Consider the following 15,118-nt stretch of genomic DNA (forward strand, 5'->3'; position numbering starts at 1 on the left):
ACACTCCATTGTCTTGTCTGATTGATGTTTTCCACCCCCAAAGTATTGTCACTGCAAGAGTAAAAAAAAAAAAAGGATATTTGGGGGCTGTCGAGTGCACATAGTAAATATGTCCTCTGCAACACATTAAATCTGGGTATGCATGAAGGTCTCCATGGGAAAATGAACTGTGGTGAGGGAGGCCATGAAGGCTGAGAAAGGTTGTGGCAGACAGCATGGATTAGTAGTTATTTTGTCCCCAAAGCTGTTTTTGTGATAATATAGACACAGTTGGTGTTTCCAAGGTAGGGCAAGCAGAGCTTGGATATGAAGTGTGCACTTACCAAGTACTGCAAACGATGGCCAAACACAATGACACCCCAGCCCATACCTCCAATTCCAGTTGTCCCAGCGTGTGCTCATGCAGGCCCTCGCTCAGCAGAGCACTTTGAGGAGGTGCTGAGTAACTGGTTCTCCCAAATTCTGCCCACAGATATCAGGAGAGGTGCCTGCTGGCACTGATTAGCTCTGGGTCAGGTCCCAAACCCTTCAGGACAGTCCTTGCTCTGGTAATTGCATGCTATGAACACTGAGTGTACTGTTGGCATGAAATGCATATTCAGAAAAAACACTTTTATTTTTTTTCTTTAATTTATTTTAACAGTAGGATTTTATTAGGTATGAAAGCACAGGTAAAGCATTTGTTGCAATCAATAACCCCAAAATCACTTCCATATAGATATGATTCAATATACAGTAATAAAAGTATTCCCCTTTGCTAACAGTCAGATACCACTCATTAAAGAAATCTCTCTTTCCTTAAAACAGGAGTTTAGATCTATTCATAGATCATTTGCACTTCAGGTGTATATACACACGAAAGTGTTGATGGCAAAACTGTGTAACAATTTCCCTACCTTTAAATTCTTCTCCATCTCTGTTCTGGGCAGAGGGTGCTGCTTTTGCTTCTACTTGTCCTCTTTCTCTCTCTTGATTCAATTCAGCGTTCAGCCTTGACATATAGTACAGCTTTTGTTTTTAAAATATTCACTATTCTAGAATATTTAATCTTTAACCAGAGGCATGTCAGTAGTTCAGTGCTGTCATAGGTCTTTTCCCATGGGTGATGGCAATCTCTCAGTGATGGGTAGCCCTGCAGAAGGCTATTTACATACATTTACATACATTTATTCTTTACAGAAGGCATTCTGACTTCAGAGGAAGACAGTTCCATCCTGGTCACTGGTGTTTAGGGTAATGTTGCTGTTCACAGTGCTTTCTGCATAGCTAGTTGAAGAGCTGACCTGGTAGCGACTGCAGGGCCCACAGAAGCACAGGCATGGGCAGTACTTTAAGCAAACACTGTAAAGGTATTTCCTGAATTTTTCCCCAGCAAAGGCATAGATAAGAGGATTGAGGCAGCAGTGACTGAAAGCAACGGTTTCAGTCAGGTGCATTGCGTAGTCCAGTGATTTAATTTGTTGGCAGTTTACAAATAACTCATAATGCTTTAAAGTCTCAAGAAAAATCAGCACATTGTAAGGGGACCAAAAGAGAAAAAACACAACCACCACAACCAAGGTCAGTTTTATGGCTCGTGTTTTTTTCTGATTTTTGCAGGACAGCAGGGTTTTGATGATCCCACAGTAGCAATAGCATATGATACAGACTGGGATGAGAAAGCCTATGGTGTTCAGTTCCACATTGCAGAATACTGGCCAGATGTTCTCCAGCTCCTGGGGGAACACAGGAATGCAGTCATTTTCTAACAGCTGGGAAAACACAAAATGTGGCACTGAAACTAAAACTGCTGTTGCCCATACTCCGCAAGTTATCAGAAAGCCCTGCTTCATGGTTCTGGATTTCAGAGAGTACGTTGCCCGGACAATAGCCAAGTATCTGTCGATACTGATCACCATGATAAAAAACATTCCCCCAAAGAAACCGATATAATACAGTGAAGAAACAACTGTGCATGGGATAGTCCCAAGGGTCCACCCCCGCACTGTATTGGAAGCCCAGAAGGGTAGGGAGACCACAAAGAGAAGGTCCGAGACAGCCAAGTTTAGAAGATAAATGTCAGTGATGCTTTTTTTACTTCCTGCTTTCAAAATGGCAAAAACCACCATGAGATTCCCCATGAGGCCAAGAGCAAACACAACAATGTAAAATATCGGCAGAAATATTTTCCCAAATTCTTGGATGTCAGTTTTATCACAGGTAAAAGCGTATTCATCATAAGCGTATTCAGTTGTCACTTCTGGGAATGCTTCTGCCATGATGAATTTTCTGGCTAGAGACAACATGAATGACAAGGGAAAAGAGAAAATTGTTAGAGAGAGAGCCAGCATCTGCTATGGTGCAATACTGAGAAACCTCACCAACACACTTGCTTTGGGATTATGTCACAATTTTGGCTAGTGAGAGTTGTATGACTGTGGAGGTGATGGTAGATTACTAAAATAAGTCTAGACTCTTCTGTTATATGTACTTCACTGAAAATTAGCTCTTTAGTATAAGAAGAAATAAGTGAGAATGTTAAAGGCTGTTGAATTGTATGTACCCTTCTCAGCAAATGAGGAGCAGAGTAGCAGCAAAGTGACATCCGAGTAGTTGAGCCCTGCAAGTAGTGCATCACAGCATGAGAAATGTGGACACTCTCCCAGTTGGCTGGGCAGTATTCAGGAAGCGATAATCTAAATGTAGCTGCTGATCAGCATGAGATGCCTGTCAGCATCAACTAGAGCTGAGCATAACCCCAGATGTTAACCCCAGGGTGGAAGTGTGGTAAGACGCCCAGCTTGGCCACGCCTGAGCACATGTTTATGTGGCAGAAGCAAAGATTGCACTGGGACATCCATTGGGAGCAAGCATATCTTTGATGAGTTTTTAAAAAAATTCTCTTATATCAAATGAAGAGAAACTGTATTGACACTTTTCCTCAAGCACCAAAGCATAATGTGAGTGCTTCTGCCTTGAGTGCAAGATAGTCAGATTGGAGCCAGGGCTCATTAGCTCAAGGTTAGACTTCACCCAGACAGTGTATAAGGTGACGATGCATGATCTCTGGGCTCACTTGTTTGCACATCCAAAAACTTGGGGCACACACCATTCCTCTGCGCTCCCTTGGGATGTGACATTAAGTCTCTGTAAAGACTTTTGTTAGCAGGGAATCAAAATTGCTAGAGGAGTGCATAAGTTATTGCATTAGGTCTGCTCCTTGGCTTGGGTAAAGAACTTGTAAGTATCAGTTATTTGTGCTCTCTGTAAGAAATGAAGGGAAATTGAATGTGACGTGCTGTGCAGAAGCCCAGGGCCATGACCGCATGGCCAAAACACCTGTTAAAGCTGAAACTGAAAGAAAAGGTCAGTGTTAACAAAACTGCATCTAATAACTACCCCTTGGTCACAGTGTTGTGATTCTCTTACAAGAACCCCCATTGATACAAAGGTAGGATTCAGTTTAGTGACCCTAAGCTGTATCTAATAGGGATGCTTTACATCTCCTGCTACTGGGAGATATAGTCAGTACAGCCAGTGAAGAGCAGTGCATCTGATCCAATACAGGTTGGACGAAGTCTGTTTTAAGACAAGACAGACGGACTGCTTTCTGGACTCTCCTGATCGTGTTGATGAAACCCCCTTTGACTGCAAGGAGAGCAGAGGCACAGTGGTAGACACCAATGGTCTTTAACTATTGACCCTTGGAGCAAAGCGTGTGGAATCCCAGCTTACATGTCCATGTTTCACTGAGCACAATAGCTTCCACAGCCTCTGTTTAAATAAGCCTTGCAGTGCTAAGCACGAAGTAAAAAGTATGTTAGAGCCCTTGCCCAAGAAGTTTCATATGATGTACTGGTAACTACAACAAACTCCCCTGTGGATGGCTCTTTTTACTCTACTTGTATTTTCTCCTAACACTTCACTGCTAGAGTGCTGTTTGTAGTGTGGGCTGTGAAGTTCTGACCTCTCATTTTGTAGTCACTTCTCAAAGGATTTTTTTTTTTTTTGTGCCAGTTGGCAACACATACTCTCTGTTATAAGATATCTTGTTCTGAAAGTTCAAAGCATAGTTGTTTTCCCCAAAATTTAAATGAGAAGTGCCCATAGTCATTAGAAAATAATGTTTGTGGTTTTGCACAGGAAAAATGAGCTAGAAGAAGGGCTGTCTCAGCGCTGGCAGTTTCAGGGCATGAGAATGGTGCGGGGGGGGGGGAGGGTGCAGCATGCATCCGGCAGGCACACCCACAGGCTGGGCAGCTCTCACTGCATCTTCAACAGGGAGCTGAGCCTGTCTGCAAGACCATCTGGCTCCTTGCTTGTAGCCCAGTTTAGTTTGTCTGCTCCTGGAAATGTGCACAATTATAGGGAAATGAAGAGGAAAGGCCTAGCTAGGTGCTGGAGCAAAAGCTGATGGGAATAGTAAAGCAAGATTTTAATTTTCTACTGGCGAGACAGCTAATCAGTGTTGCCTACAGAGACGGGTGAGAGGTTGCCCATCTCTTCTTGTGTCTGCCCAGACATTGCTTTATCTACCATGTAGAGGGATACAGAAATGAGCAGGAGACATAGTATAAAATCCAAACAGCCCAGCATTTTCTGCCTTCTCATTCTGACATTTTCTTTCAACTCTTCATAGACCAAATGCCTGCAGCAGGTCCCTTTAAAACGGAAAGAAGTGTCAGGGATGCACCAAAGGCTCTCATGCTGAATATGAGTCACTAAGACAGCCCACCTTACTCCCTGCTAGATATTTTACTGCACCCATCTGCACAGTGCCAGAGTGTCCTTCCTGCCCCGTGGGCTGATGTGCTCCACAGCTGGTTCTTCACTGATGTACTGGGAGCAGTAGCAGGTGGCTACCAGAATAGTCAGGGGACAGAGCACCTGGCATATTAGAGGAAGATGAGCGGTGGGTTTGATCAGCCTTAACAAGAGAGGGCTAGAGGACCCAAGGTCCTAATCTTCTCACTAGGTATTCCTGTCTGCAGCTACCTAGTGAGAAGGTGTAAAGGAGAAGCAGGGAATTTTTTCTCAGAGGAATAAGAGGCAATGGCCATGTTACTTACTAGCTGGAAAATATTTTCACTGTGAGGGTGGTCACACATGAGAACAGGGCTTCAGGAACATAGTGGGATTTCCATTCCTGGAAATGTCTGAAACTTGGCTGGCCCTGCTCTGGGCAGGTCTTTGGCCCAGAGACCTCCAGAATTCCCTTCCTAACTTGATTCTGTGACAAATCAGGACAGAGGCTACAATGCTGCTGCAAAGTGCCCCAGCATTTCTGCTGTGTGAGAGCTCCTGTTTCAGACAGAAATTCAGAAATTTCAGAAATTAATCATTTGGAGAGAGGGAGCTTCCACTGTTTCACTGTCTCCTCTCAGAGGGCCAATAGTTATGCTCATCATTCCCATGCTTGCTCCCTGATTTCATGTCCAGAAAGGTAGCTTGTTCCTCTGGGGGGTTTCTGTATGAGTTGGTACATGCTGATAAGTTGTGTTGGACACACAAAAGGTATTGTAAGGAAAGGTATTTCCTTACACTTGCAAGGAAATGCAGCTTCTGCCACAGAACAGTCCTCAGGGCTGGCAGCCTTCTGCACAGGCTGCTTCCACAGGCATTGCCTGAAGAAAAAACTGAGCTTAGAATGGGCCAATTCTTCATGCAAGAGCACTCACACAGAGGTGCAGGATGAAATCCTGGCCTTAATGAAGTAAAGGGGAACTTGGGCCAGGGTTTTTCTTGAAGTGCTTTTCAGTGAGCTCATTGGTGGAGATAATTTATTTCTACAGTAGCATGTTATTTCCTCTACCTCCAAATAGGCTATTACAAAACCCATGGAACCTCTGCTGATGGAAAGGGTAAGATCCCATGTAGCACATACAGCAGCAGGAAGGGATATTGGCAGCATCCAAATCTGCTGTCACAGTCTGTGTCTTGTTCACTCTCTATTTGATAGATTTGGTATCCATCCAACTGCACATTCATATCCTCCCACTGTTACTCATTCTGCATACCCAATATAGTCAGTTCTTTTTGAAAATTTAGCACCTCTGATACCACTTTCCTCAGTTTAAGCTGATATTACCCAGCAGGTGGGCTGCAACCAACCAAAGGTCTCACAAAAACAAACAAACAAATAAACATGTCAGATAAGCATATTGCAATAAAACTTTATTGCACTCTGGAGTGAGGATCCGAACTCTGCCCACCCTTCATCCTTCCTGGCCAGGTGTCCTCTGTCAGCCTTGCAGAACCCACCCCATGCATGTGATATCTCACTGTCCGACTAAACCCAATTTTCTCTCTTGTGTTTATGATAAATGTTTAAATAAGGGAAAAAGTTAACTGAAGACTGCAGAGGATACCAAGTAAGGATGGAGTGGCTGCAATGTTTCTCAGCTAGGCATTTTCCTTTGCTGAATACAGGAAATAGTAGATTCACTTCTGCTTCTCATGGAGCTCTACAACCACTTTTCTCTCTCTCCCCATTTCCCCAGCAGCTTTGCACCCTACACCCAACAAAGACTTCTGCTTTTAGTAATGCTTATAGTTGCCTAAAAGACAATAGTAGGCAGGATGAAAACCCTATTTCTCAACACAGCTATTCCCAGACAATCTGTGTCGTGTATGCTATATGTAGTGCATAGAGAAGTGAAATTGTGAGAGAGTCGCAAACTCCCTAAACAACAGAAGTTGCATTTCAGCCTTCAAACATCCCTGGCATCAAGCCGGGTGACACAAGAGCAAAATCCTGTCTGCACATCTCATCTTACTCATTATCAGCCTAATGCCATGTTACAAGCTTTTCTGCCAACAAGCCAGGTCTGCAAGCACTTGGGCTTTTCATGATGCTTCTGCTGCCAGTGAATAAAAAGCAGCTAACAAATAAAACCAAACGGATTTCTGCAAGAGGGTCACACTTCAGATTTGCACAATATGCTGATAAAGTGTTCAAATCTCAAGAAGATTTTCACACCTTACTCAGCACTTCTGGGTGAGGTTGACTTAACTTGCTTTTCTTGTGCAAACAGGGCATGTTTTCAGCCCAGGAGGCTTGAGCTGCATACTGGCAATTCAGCCTGATGCTAGCCCAGGGAAGCTGGCAGGCTTTGTGGGGACCCGTGTGAAACCCCATGGGTGCATTTGCCTTTGTCACCTTTAGATCTGAGCTGCCACCACCCTGCCCAAGTAAAAGCACTGTTGTCTGTGTGCAGTCATAGCTACACCCATCAACCTTCCACCTGCCAGTGATTCTCGCTAAGACCATGGGGATGCCCTTGGCTACCTCCAAATGAAGTGTCATAGCTGTTGGTAGCACTTCTAGCATACACACACATGAAATTTAAGGGAACTAACAAGATCTAGGTAGAAATAAGCAGGAGGGAAGTGGGCTAAAAGTCTTACTAGCACTAAAAGTCTTACTCTTCACTAGTCCTGGTGAAACTCTTAACCAACCCAGTGCAACACATCCACCATGCACTCACCAAGCTGCTGCAGACACCTCTAACTGTGGTTTAGAGGACACCCAGGACAAAGCACAGATGTGTGGGCAATGCACAAACCAGAGCTGGGGCCTGGTTTCTAGTCTTACACCCAACTGGTTGTTGTAGCTTCAGAGCTGGGCAGCTCTGTCCTTTGGGGATGGTCTCTGAAACTGCTTGGTGTCGTGATAGCTAGCTAGGGCCCAAAGTAGGCCCATTCCAGCAGATGCATTTCCTTTAAATTGAGCCTTTCATCCAGTCCTGAAATAGGGACACTTTCTACAAGTGATGGCAAGAGCTGTCACAATGCCAATACTCAAAAGCAGGAAGCAAGATAGAACAGGTGGTGCAAGCTAATGCTTATCCTGGGCAAAATAAAATTTAAAGAGTAAAGGGAGTAAAGGGTGAGAGTGTAGCTAATGCTGCTGTGTGGCTTTATTAAAAAAAAAAAAAAAAAAAAGCCTTGGTTTGATGACAAGGTTGATAAAAGTTGTTATGTTGGAGATTTGCAGCTTTGGCTGGAATTGCCTGATGATCTGAATGGCGCTGTCTCCAGCCCAAAGTAACATAAACCCCATAAAGCATTACAATGGAACTTGGCATGATTAGCTCTCAGATCTCAAAAAACAGTTGTCAGTGAGGGAAGCTCTACTGAACTGGATATATTGCTTGTAAAATCTCTGTGGGAACCATGAGTACAGACTCAAAAATGCTTCAGTGGTCTGAAAGCGAACTGGGAATCAGAGCTAGCAGGGTGAAGTGATTAAAATGCTAGAGAATTGCACAGAGATTCAGCCAGCTCTGAGTCATCTGGGGTTTCTGAGATGATTCACCTTGGCTTTTATTGTAGCCAAAAGTTATATGCAGGTGGGCTGAACACCACAGACCATGCCTTGAGCATGGGGTGCATCCACCAGGAAACCCTGAAGCAAACATGGGCAGACACTGAAACTGAGTGCCCAGCTAGATGTTTCAGTACAAAAAGCTGATGCAATCTTTGGGTGTTCACAGCTGTACTACATGGGAAGGAGCAAAGGAGGGAAGATTTTACCATTGTAGAGCTTGCTACTAGGGCTGTAGGCATACTTCAGGTGTCCGAGCTTATAAGAGGTGAAGAAAGTATAGAAAAGGCATAGCCACCCAGGTGATGAATTGTCTGAGGAAAGTCCTCAGTGAAAAATTCACTGTTGTCTGCTGAACTTCTGGAAAGAAAGTGTATTGAAGTGAAAATTGTATCACTTTTGCTCTTGTTAACAGTCTTGCTAATCTAACTAACACAGGGCAGTTCACATCAGAAACACACAAGCTAGAAATCATATATACATATTTAACAGTGAAAGGTGCGTGACTGGCACTTCAAGCGGGAAAAGGGGACTGTTGTACATCTGAGGGCCTCCACATCAAGAGAAGTCATCAGTATGGGAATCAGGCTTTAGCCAGATGCAGTGGAGGAGCACAGCACAGGGAGCCTGAATAAAGTCCTATAGCCTCTGATGGGAAGGGAAGCAGAGCAAACAAGCCATTGGGACACTCTCAGATGCATCCTTGCTCCCTGCTCCCACACTCCTTCTCTGATTACTTTAAGGTGAGGAAATTTCTTTCTTTGATATTTCTTTTTTTTTTTTTTTCTTTTTTTTGCCTCGGTCTTTAGCGACAATACCGGTTGTTCTCTGGATACCCAGTACCCTGAGCTGGTGGAAGGGGATGGGGAGCAGGATGTGGCCCTCACTATCCACGAAGAAATGGTTAGTGACCTGCTACGGCACTTGGATGTGCACAAGTCGTTGGGGCCGGATGGGACCCACCTGAGGATACTGAGAGAACTGGCAGAGGAGCTGGCCAAGCCGCTTACCATCATTTATCAACAGTTCTGGCTATCAGGGGAGGTCCCAGTTGACTGGCGGCTAGCAAACGTGACGCCCATCTACAAGAAGAGCCGGAGGGCAGACCTGGGAAACTACAGGCCTGTCAGTTTGACCTCAGTGCCAGGGAAGCTCATGGAGCAGATTCTCCTGAGAGTCATCACGCAGCACTTGCAGGGCAAGCAGGCGATCAGGCCCAGTCAGCAGGTTTATGAAAGGTAGGTCCTGCTTGACAAACCTGATCTCCTTCTATGACAAAGTGACGTGCTGGGTGGATGAGGGGGAGGCTGTGGATGTGGTCTACCTTGACTTCAGCAAGGCTTTTGACACCGTCTCCCACAGCATTCTCCTCAAGAAACTGGCTGCTCTTGGCTTGGACTGCCGCACTCTTCGTTGGGTTAAAAACTGGCTGGATAGCCGGGCCCAAAGAGTCGTGGTGAATGGAGCCAAGTCCAGTTGGAGGCCAGTCACTAGTGGCATTCCCCAGGGCTCGGTGCTGGGGCCAGTCCTCTTTAATATCTTCATCAATGATCTGGATGAGGGCATTGAGTGCACCCTCAGTAAGTTTGCAGATGACACCAAGCTAGGTGCGTGTGTCAATCTGCTCGAGGGTAGGAAAGCTCTGCAGGAGGATCTGGATAGGCTGCACTGATGGGCTGAGGTCAACTGCATGAAGTTTAACAAGGCCAAGTGCCGGGTCCTCTGCCTGGGGTGCAATAACCCCAAGCAGAGCTACAGGCTGGGAGATGAGTGGTTGGAGAGCTGCCAGGCAGAGAAGGACCTGGGAGTGATGGTTGATAGTCGGCTGAATATGAGCCAGCAGTGTGCTCAGGTGGCCAAGAAGGCCAACAGCATCCTGGCTTGCATAAGAAACAGTGTGACCAGCAGGGCTAGGGAGGTGATCGTCCCCCTGTACTCGGCTCTGGTGAGGCCGCACCTCGAGTACTGTGTTCAGTTTTGGACCCCTTGCTACAAGAAGGACATCGAGGTGCTTGAGCGGATCCAGAGAAGGGCGATGAAGCTGGTGAGGGGCCTGGAGAACAAGTCCTACGAGGAGCGGCTGAGGGAGCTGGGCTTGTTCAGCCTAGAGAAAAGGAAGCTCAGGGGCGACCTTATTGCTCTCTACAGGTACCTTAAAGGAGGCTGTAGCGAGGTGGGGGTTGGCCTGTTCTCCCACGTGCCTGGTGACAGGACGAGGGGGAATGGGCTTAAGTTGAGTCAGGGGAGTTTTAGGTTGGATGTTAGGAAGAACTTCTTCACTGAAAGGGTTGTGAGGCATTGGAACAGGCTGCCCAGGGAAGTGGTGGAGTCACCATCCCTGGAAGTCTTCAAAAGACGTTTAGATGTAGAGCTTAGGGATATGGTTTAGTGGGGACTGTTAGCGTTAGGTCAGAGGTTGGACTCGATGATCTTGAGGTCTCTTCCAACCTAGAAATTCTGTGATTCTGTGATTCTGTGATTTTTTTCAGTGATTTATTCTCAGGTCAGCTGGACCATTTTTGTGGCCAGGCAGAGTTCTGCAAGCTTGTTAATTGCTTATCAGTTTGGGTGCTTTATGGAGATTCCCCCAAGACTTTGACGCTAAGATTTTTAAAAACAAGTAGCGATCTAGGCCACTTCATTATTAGATTTTCCAACTCAAGAGGAAGAATGCTGAGTGTTTTCCAAAAATCAGGGCATTTTAAGTAAAAAATAAAAGCCTTGGAAATGGAAGCTGATCAAACCACTTCTGATGAAGACAAATGTAAGCCTGAATATTGCAGAAGTTTGTAGTCCCTTAACACAGACATTTAGGTCAAAGATAGAGAAGAAAACAAAAAAAAAAAAAAAAAAAAAAAAAAAAAAAAAGCTCCTTCCCTGTATCAGTTCTACAGTTTTTACACCACCACACCACCATCACAAATTAATTAGAAGCACTAGCTTCTACAATTTTAAATTAGAAACACTGGCTGGAGGTGAGAAGCATGTAAACCTATAAATTTAAACCAATAATTATAGGTAAAAAATATATATGTTTGAAAAGATCAGGTTTGGATTGGACAGGAGGAAATAGTATAGAGTCCAGGATTTCTGCCATCTTCACCTAAGGTTTTGTAGCACCAGAAAGTGCTTTCTCAAATATGCTCTGAGAGTGGTGCTAACCTGGAGATAACTTTAGGGCAGCAAGAATCCAGGGCACAACCCAGCTTAGTCCATTGCATCAGAATGAGATATATTATGATAAGAAAGAAGGAAAGAAGGAAAGAAGGAAAGAAGGAAAGAAGGAAAGAAGGAAAGAAGGAAAGAAAGAAGGAAGGAAGGAAGGAAGGAAGGAAGGAAGGAAGGAAGGAAGGAAGGAAGGAAGGAAGGAAGGAAGGAAGGAAGGAAGGAAGGAAGGAAGGAAGGAAGGAAGGAAGGAAGGAAAGAGAGAAAGAGAGAGAGAAAGAAAGAGAGAAAGAAAGAAAGAAAAAGAAAGAGAAAGAAAGAAAGAAAGAAAGAAAGAAAGAAAGAAAGAAAGAAAGAAAGAAAGAAAGAAAAAGAAAGCAAGCAAGCAAAGAACAGAAACGTGGAGCTATTACTGTCTGCCAGTGGTGAAGACTTTACTACCTGTGCTTCAGAGCAACCACAGAAATATAATTTTGAACAAGAGCTGGAGATACTTATACTGTGGTCCCACCCAGCTGGCCAGCGCAGGGGTCTCATTTGGGATGTTTGTGTTAACTTCACAACAAATTGGACTGAGCCCTGGTCCCAACAAGGCATCCTGCCCCCAGCCACATCCCCTCATTAGCTTTTTTTTTCTGTTCCATCAGGAAGACTTGCTGCAAGCTGCCCAGGGGGGACAAAACCACCGAGGCTGTGTGTGGTTTGGTGGTGCCATGGCAGCTTGCCCCTGTGGTTATTGCTGTATTTATAATAAAACCTGTAAGTCTTGTAATGCTTTAAGCTCCTTCTCAACACCAGGGAGGACAAAGTGCCCCTGAGTCTGTGGCCAGGCAGATAGGGTGCCATGGGTCCCACCTGCTCCCTGACATCTTTCTCTTCAAATTTACTCAAAGCCATTCAGAGGGTCTTTTGTTCCTGCTGTATCCTTAGGTTTCTCTACAAAAACTCAGGTGATTTTCTTGATCTTGTTATTGCTGTTATTCTTTAGATAGCAACATAAATGAACATGACCTTAATGGAGCAGGATATGGGCTCAGCTTTCAGAACATGACTTGTAAATGCTCTTGAGCAAGTGAAGTTGCAGATAAGCATATCAAGGCATTTTCCTGGTATGCTATCACTAATTCAAATAATTCTTCTCAATGGGAGCTAAGCACTGGGGTGCTTTTGAAAACACCACAAGGCATCAGTCTGAACCTCTGGTAGCACAAGTACCTTTAGAAATCTGGCCATACAGAGCTCACAGCCCTAAATATCAGTTTCAGAAATGACTTAAGCACTTTTTAAGCACTTAGGAGAATATGACCTGACAGTGTGATCCTGTGTAGACCATGCGTCCTAAAACAGGTTCAAAAATCATCAAAAAATGGTTCTGAATTTTTCACACATGCCTCTCAAGGTTGTGATTTTGTGGTCTTGATGCTAGGACCAGATCCATGGATATGGGCGTTAGGGTGCTATACTGCACTTTTGCAACCTGAGATAGCTTCCAGGCAGTGTCAGCCCCCAGGGACCTGCCACAGGATGGGAAAGTGTGAGAAATGTGTAAGACTCATACTGAATGCACCCAGTTAGCTGTGTTGGCTGGAAGAACCACACTTATATCCCTGCAAAAGCAGTGCAGCACTGTGATGGAGGCTTCTAGTGGCTACCTTCAAGGTGCCCCCAAGGGCAGTGGCAGAGCTGAAGAGGGAAGAGGTTCCTCCAAGAGCTGCCCACTGCAGAGCCAGTCTGGGGTGGTCATCTGGCTGGATGATGGTGGCCAGGATCACATTTTTCTTGAAAAATTTGCTTCACAAACATTTCCTCTAGCCTGGTAGTTTCCCTATTTGGCGTTTCCATTTAGACAGTTGCTCATAATGCTATTTCTCTATTTTTACATGCATACTTGAGTGTTTTGCCTGTTTTCCCTTACCTGCTTTCCCTCAGTATTTCTTTTCCCCAGGCCTTCCCTTCTTAAGTGGCATTCAAATTTTGTTTGTGTTTTCTGTTGAAGGAACATCAAAAACAGACAATTGTTAATAGCAGTGTGCCCTGTTTATGCTTGTTTGTAGTTACCACTGGTTCCATCCTCCTGCCACCTTTATTGCTGCGCCTATTTACTTCCTGCCCCTTGCTTTTTGTTATTAATAATATCACATTGCCATGGCATCCTTGAGAAACCTGAGAATGCTCTCCAGAAATGGGAGATCTGTTAAATCATCTTCTATAATCCTCCTTTTAGAGGGCAGTGCACATTATCCCTTGACTGTGTCCAGATGAAATTATCCCTGGCAAGATTGCGTTATCCTCTGGCCAACCTCCCAGTTCACCGTTTGTTCTCCTATTCACTTTGTCCAAGTTTAGCCTTTTCCTCCTCCTTTTGGACTTTTTCTTCACTGCCCAAACTTTTGTAATTCATTTCAGGTGCTCTCTTTTTTTTTTATTCTGTTGCCCAATTCACTGCCTCCGCCTGCATTGCCTCTGCACAGAGCTTGCCAGAGCAGACCAGATTTTGGGAGCCACTGTTTCTGCATCTATATTTATATCACACAAGTACTTAATAGGCTGCTGCAACTTAGTTACCAAAATGTCTCACCAAAATGATCAGACACCTCTGTGCAACATCCTTCCCACAGAAAGAGGCTGAATCACAGAGAAATTAAGTAATGTGGTCATAAAGAAAGTTGGTTTCTCAAGTTTTGGGACTTCTGTCATATCATTACCCAGTCTGTCCACATTAGACACTAGCTATCATCTCTACCAAAACACTGTATTGGGCCGTCTTTGATCATCATTGATGTTTGTGGTGGTGGTTCACTGTCCTAAACCAAAAGCAAGCAGTGCTGGCAAGTGCCTGCCAGTGCTGTCAAGCACCGTGTTTGTGAAATCCCTGCAGGCATCCAAAAAAAATAAAAATCTAATGAAGTAGAAGGGCTTTATCTTCTTGGTCCATCCTTTTATGCTGATGCTACACACTATTCACCTGTCAGGTTTTGCTTTAACCTTGAGGACTTCTAGTAGGGCGTGAATATTCCTCTCACTACAAGATGCCACAAAAAAACAGCTACCAAATAAAATGTCTTTGTCCTGGTCTGCTTTGACTATTAAAACTGTTCCCCTTTCTACTTGCACGGTTCATAAACATTTCCACCACTTCATCTATACCCAAAGTAAGTATCACTTAGATTCCCAGAGTTAAGCAGTGAAGAGCTTCCCAAAGTTCATGACACAACAATCTTATCATCCTGCTGTGGCAAAGTATAGGTGAAATATACTTGTCTCTTACCTTAATTCATAGTTGCGTTGAAAACCGATGTTTTCTTCAGGCTGAGCCTGATGGTTTTCAAATGTGTATTTCCTCTTCTCTAGTGCTTCTGCCTGTCCTATGAAACCTGAACTATGAAGCAGGGCAGCTTCCTGGGCTGAGCTTCAGGGCTGAGCTGAGAATATTAATGTACCCACTATGGTCCTCCTGTCATGTTGTGAAATAGTGAAGCAGGATATGGCCAGTCAGAGGAGCAGAAGTGCCTACAGAAGGACTGCAGAGGAGAGAAGTAATCCCTTGGGATCTTCTCATCTTCACCCCAACCAGGTGCACGGTGCTGGGGGCATTTCATCCAAATTCTGGCCTTTGTTGTGAGAGTGCAGGTCTCCCAGGACTGCACC

The 15,118-nt window shown here is 44.6% G+C and overlaps 1 protein-coding gene across 2 annotated transcripts; it reads right to left on the bottom strand.

Moving 5' to 3' along the window:
- Positions 1-764: 764 nt before the first annotated feature.
- Positions 765-14,798, bottom strand: CX3CR1 (C-X3-C motif chemokine receptor 1). 2 transcript variants are annotated; one of them, XM_082753559.1, is made up of 3 exons: positions 14,739-14,798; positions 13,386-13,457; positions 765-2,272 (listed from the first exon to the last, which is right to left on the bottom strand). In XM_082753559.1, exon 3 carries the CDS (start codon positions 2,256-2,258, stop codon positions 1,194-1,196), a length of 1,065 nt encoding a protein of 354 aa, XP_082609685.1. In that variant the 5' UTR covers positions 2,259-2,272; positions 13,386-13,457; positions 14,739-14,798; the 3' UTR covers positions 765-1,193. The 2 variants fall into 2 exon arrangements, with proteins under 2 accessions (XP_082609685.1, XP_082609686.1); XM_082753560.1 differs by lacking the exon at positions 13,386-13,457 and having other exon boundaries at positions 14,739-14,772.
- Between the last annotated feature and the right edge of the window lie 320 nt (positions 14,799-15,118).

Source organism: Aythya marila, assembly GCF_965140915.1.
Source record: "Aythya marila genome assembly, chromosome: 2".
NCBI classification, from domain to species: Eukaryota; Metazoa; Chordata; class Aves; order Anseriformes; family Anatidae; genus Aythya; species Aythya marila.

Excerpts from the sequence above, each read along its gene's own strand:
- CX3CR1 (XM_082753559.1), bottom strand. The coding sequence starts at position 2,258 with ATGGCAGAAGCATTCCCAGAAGTGACAACTGAATACGCTTATGATGAA.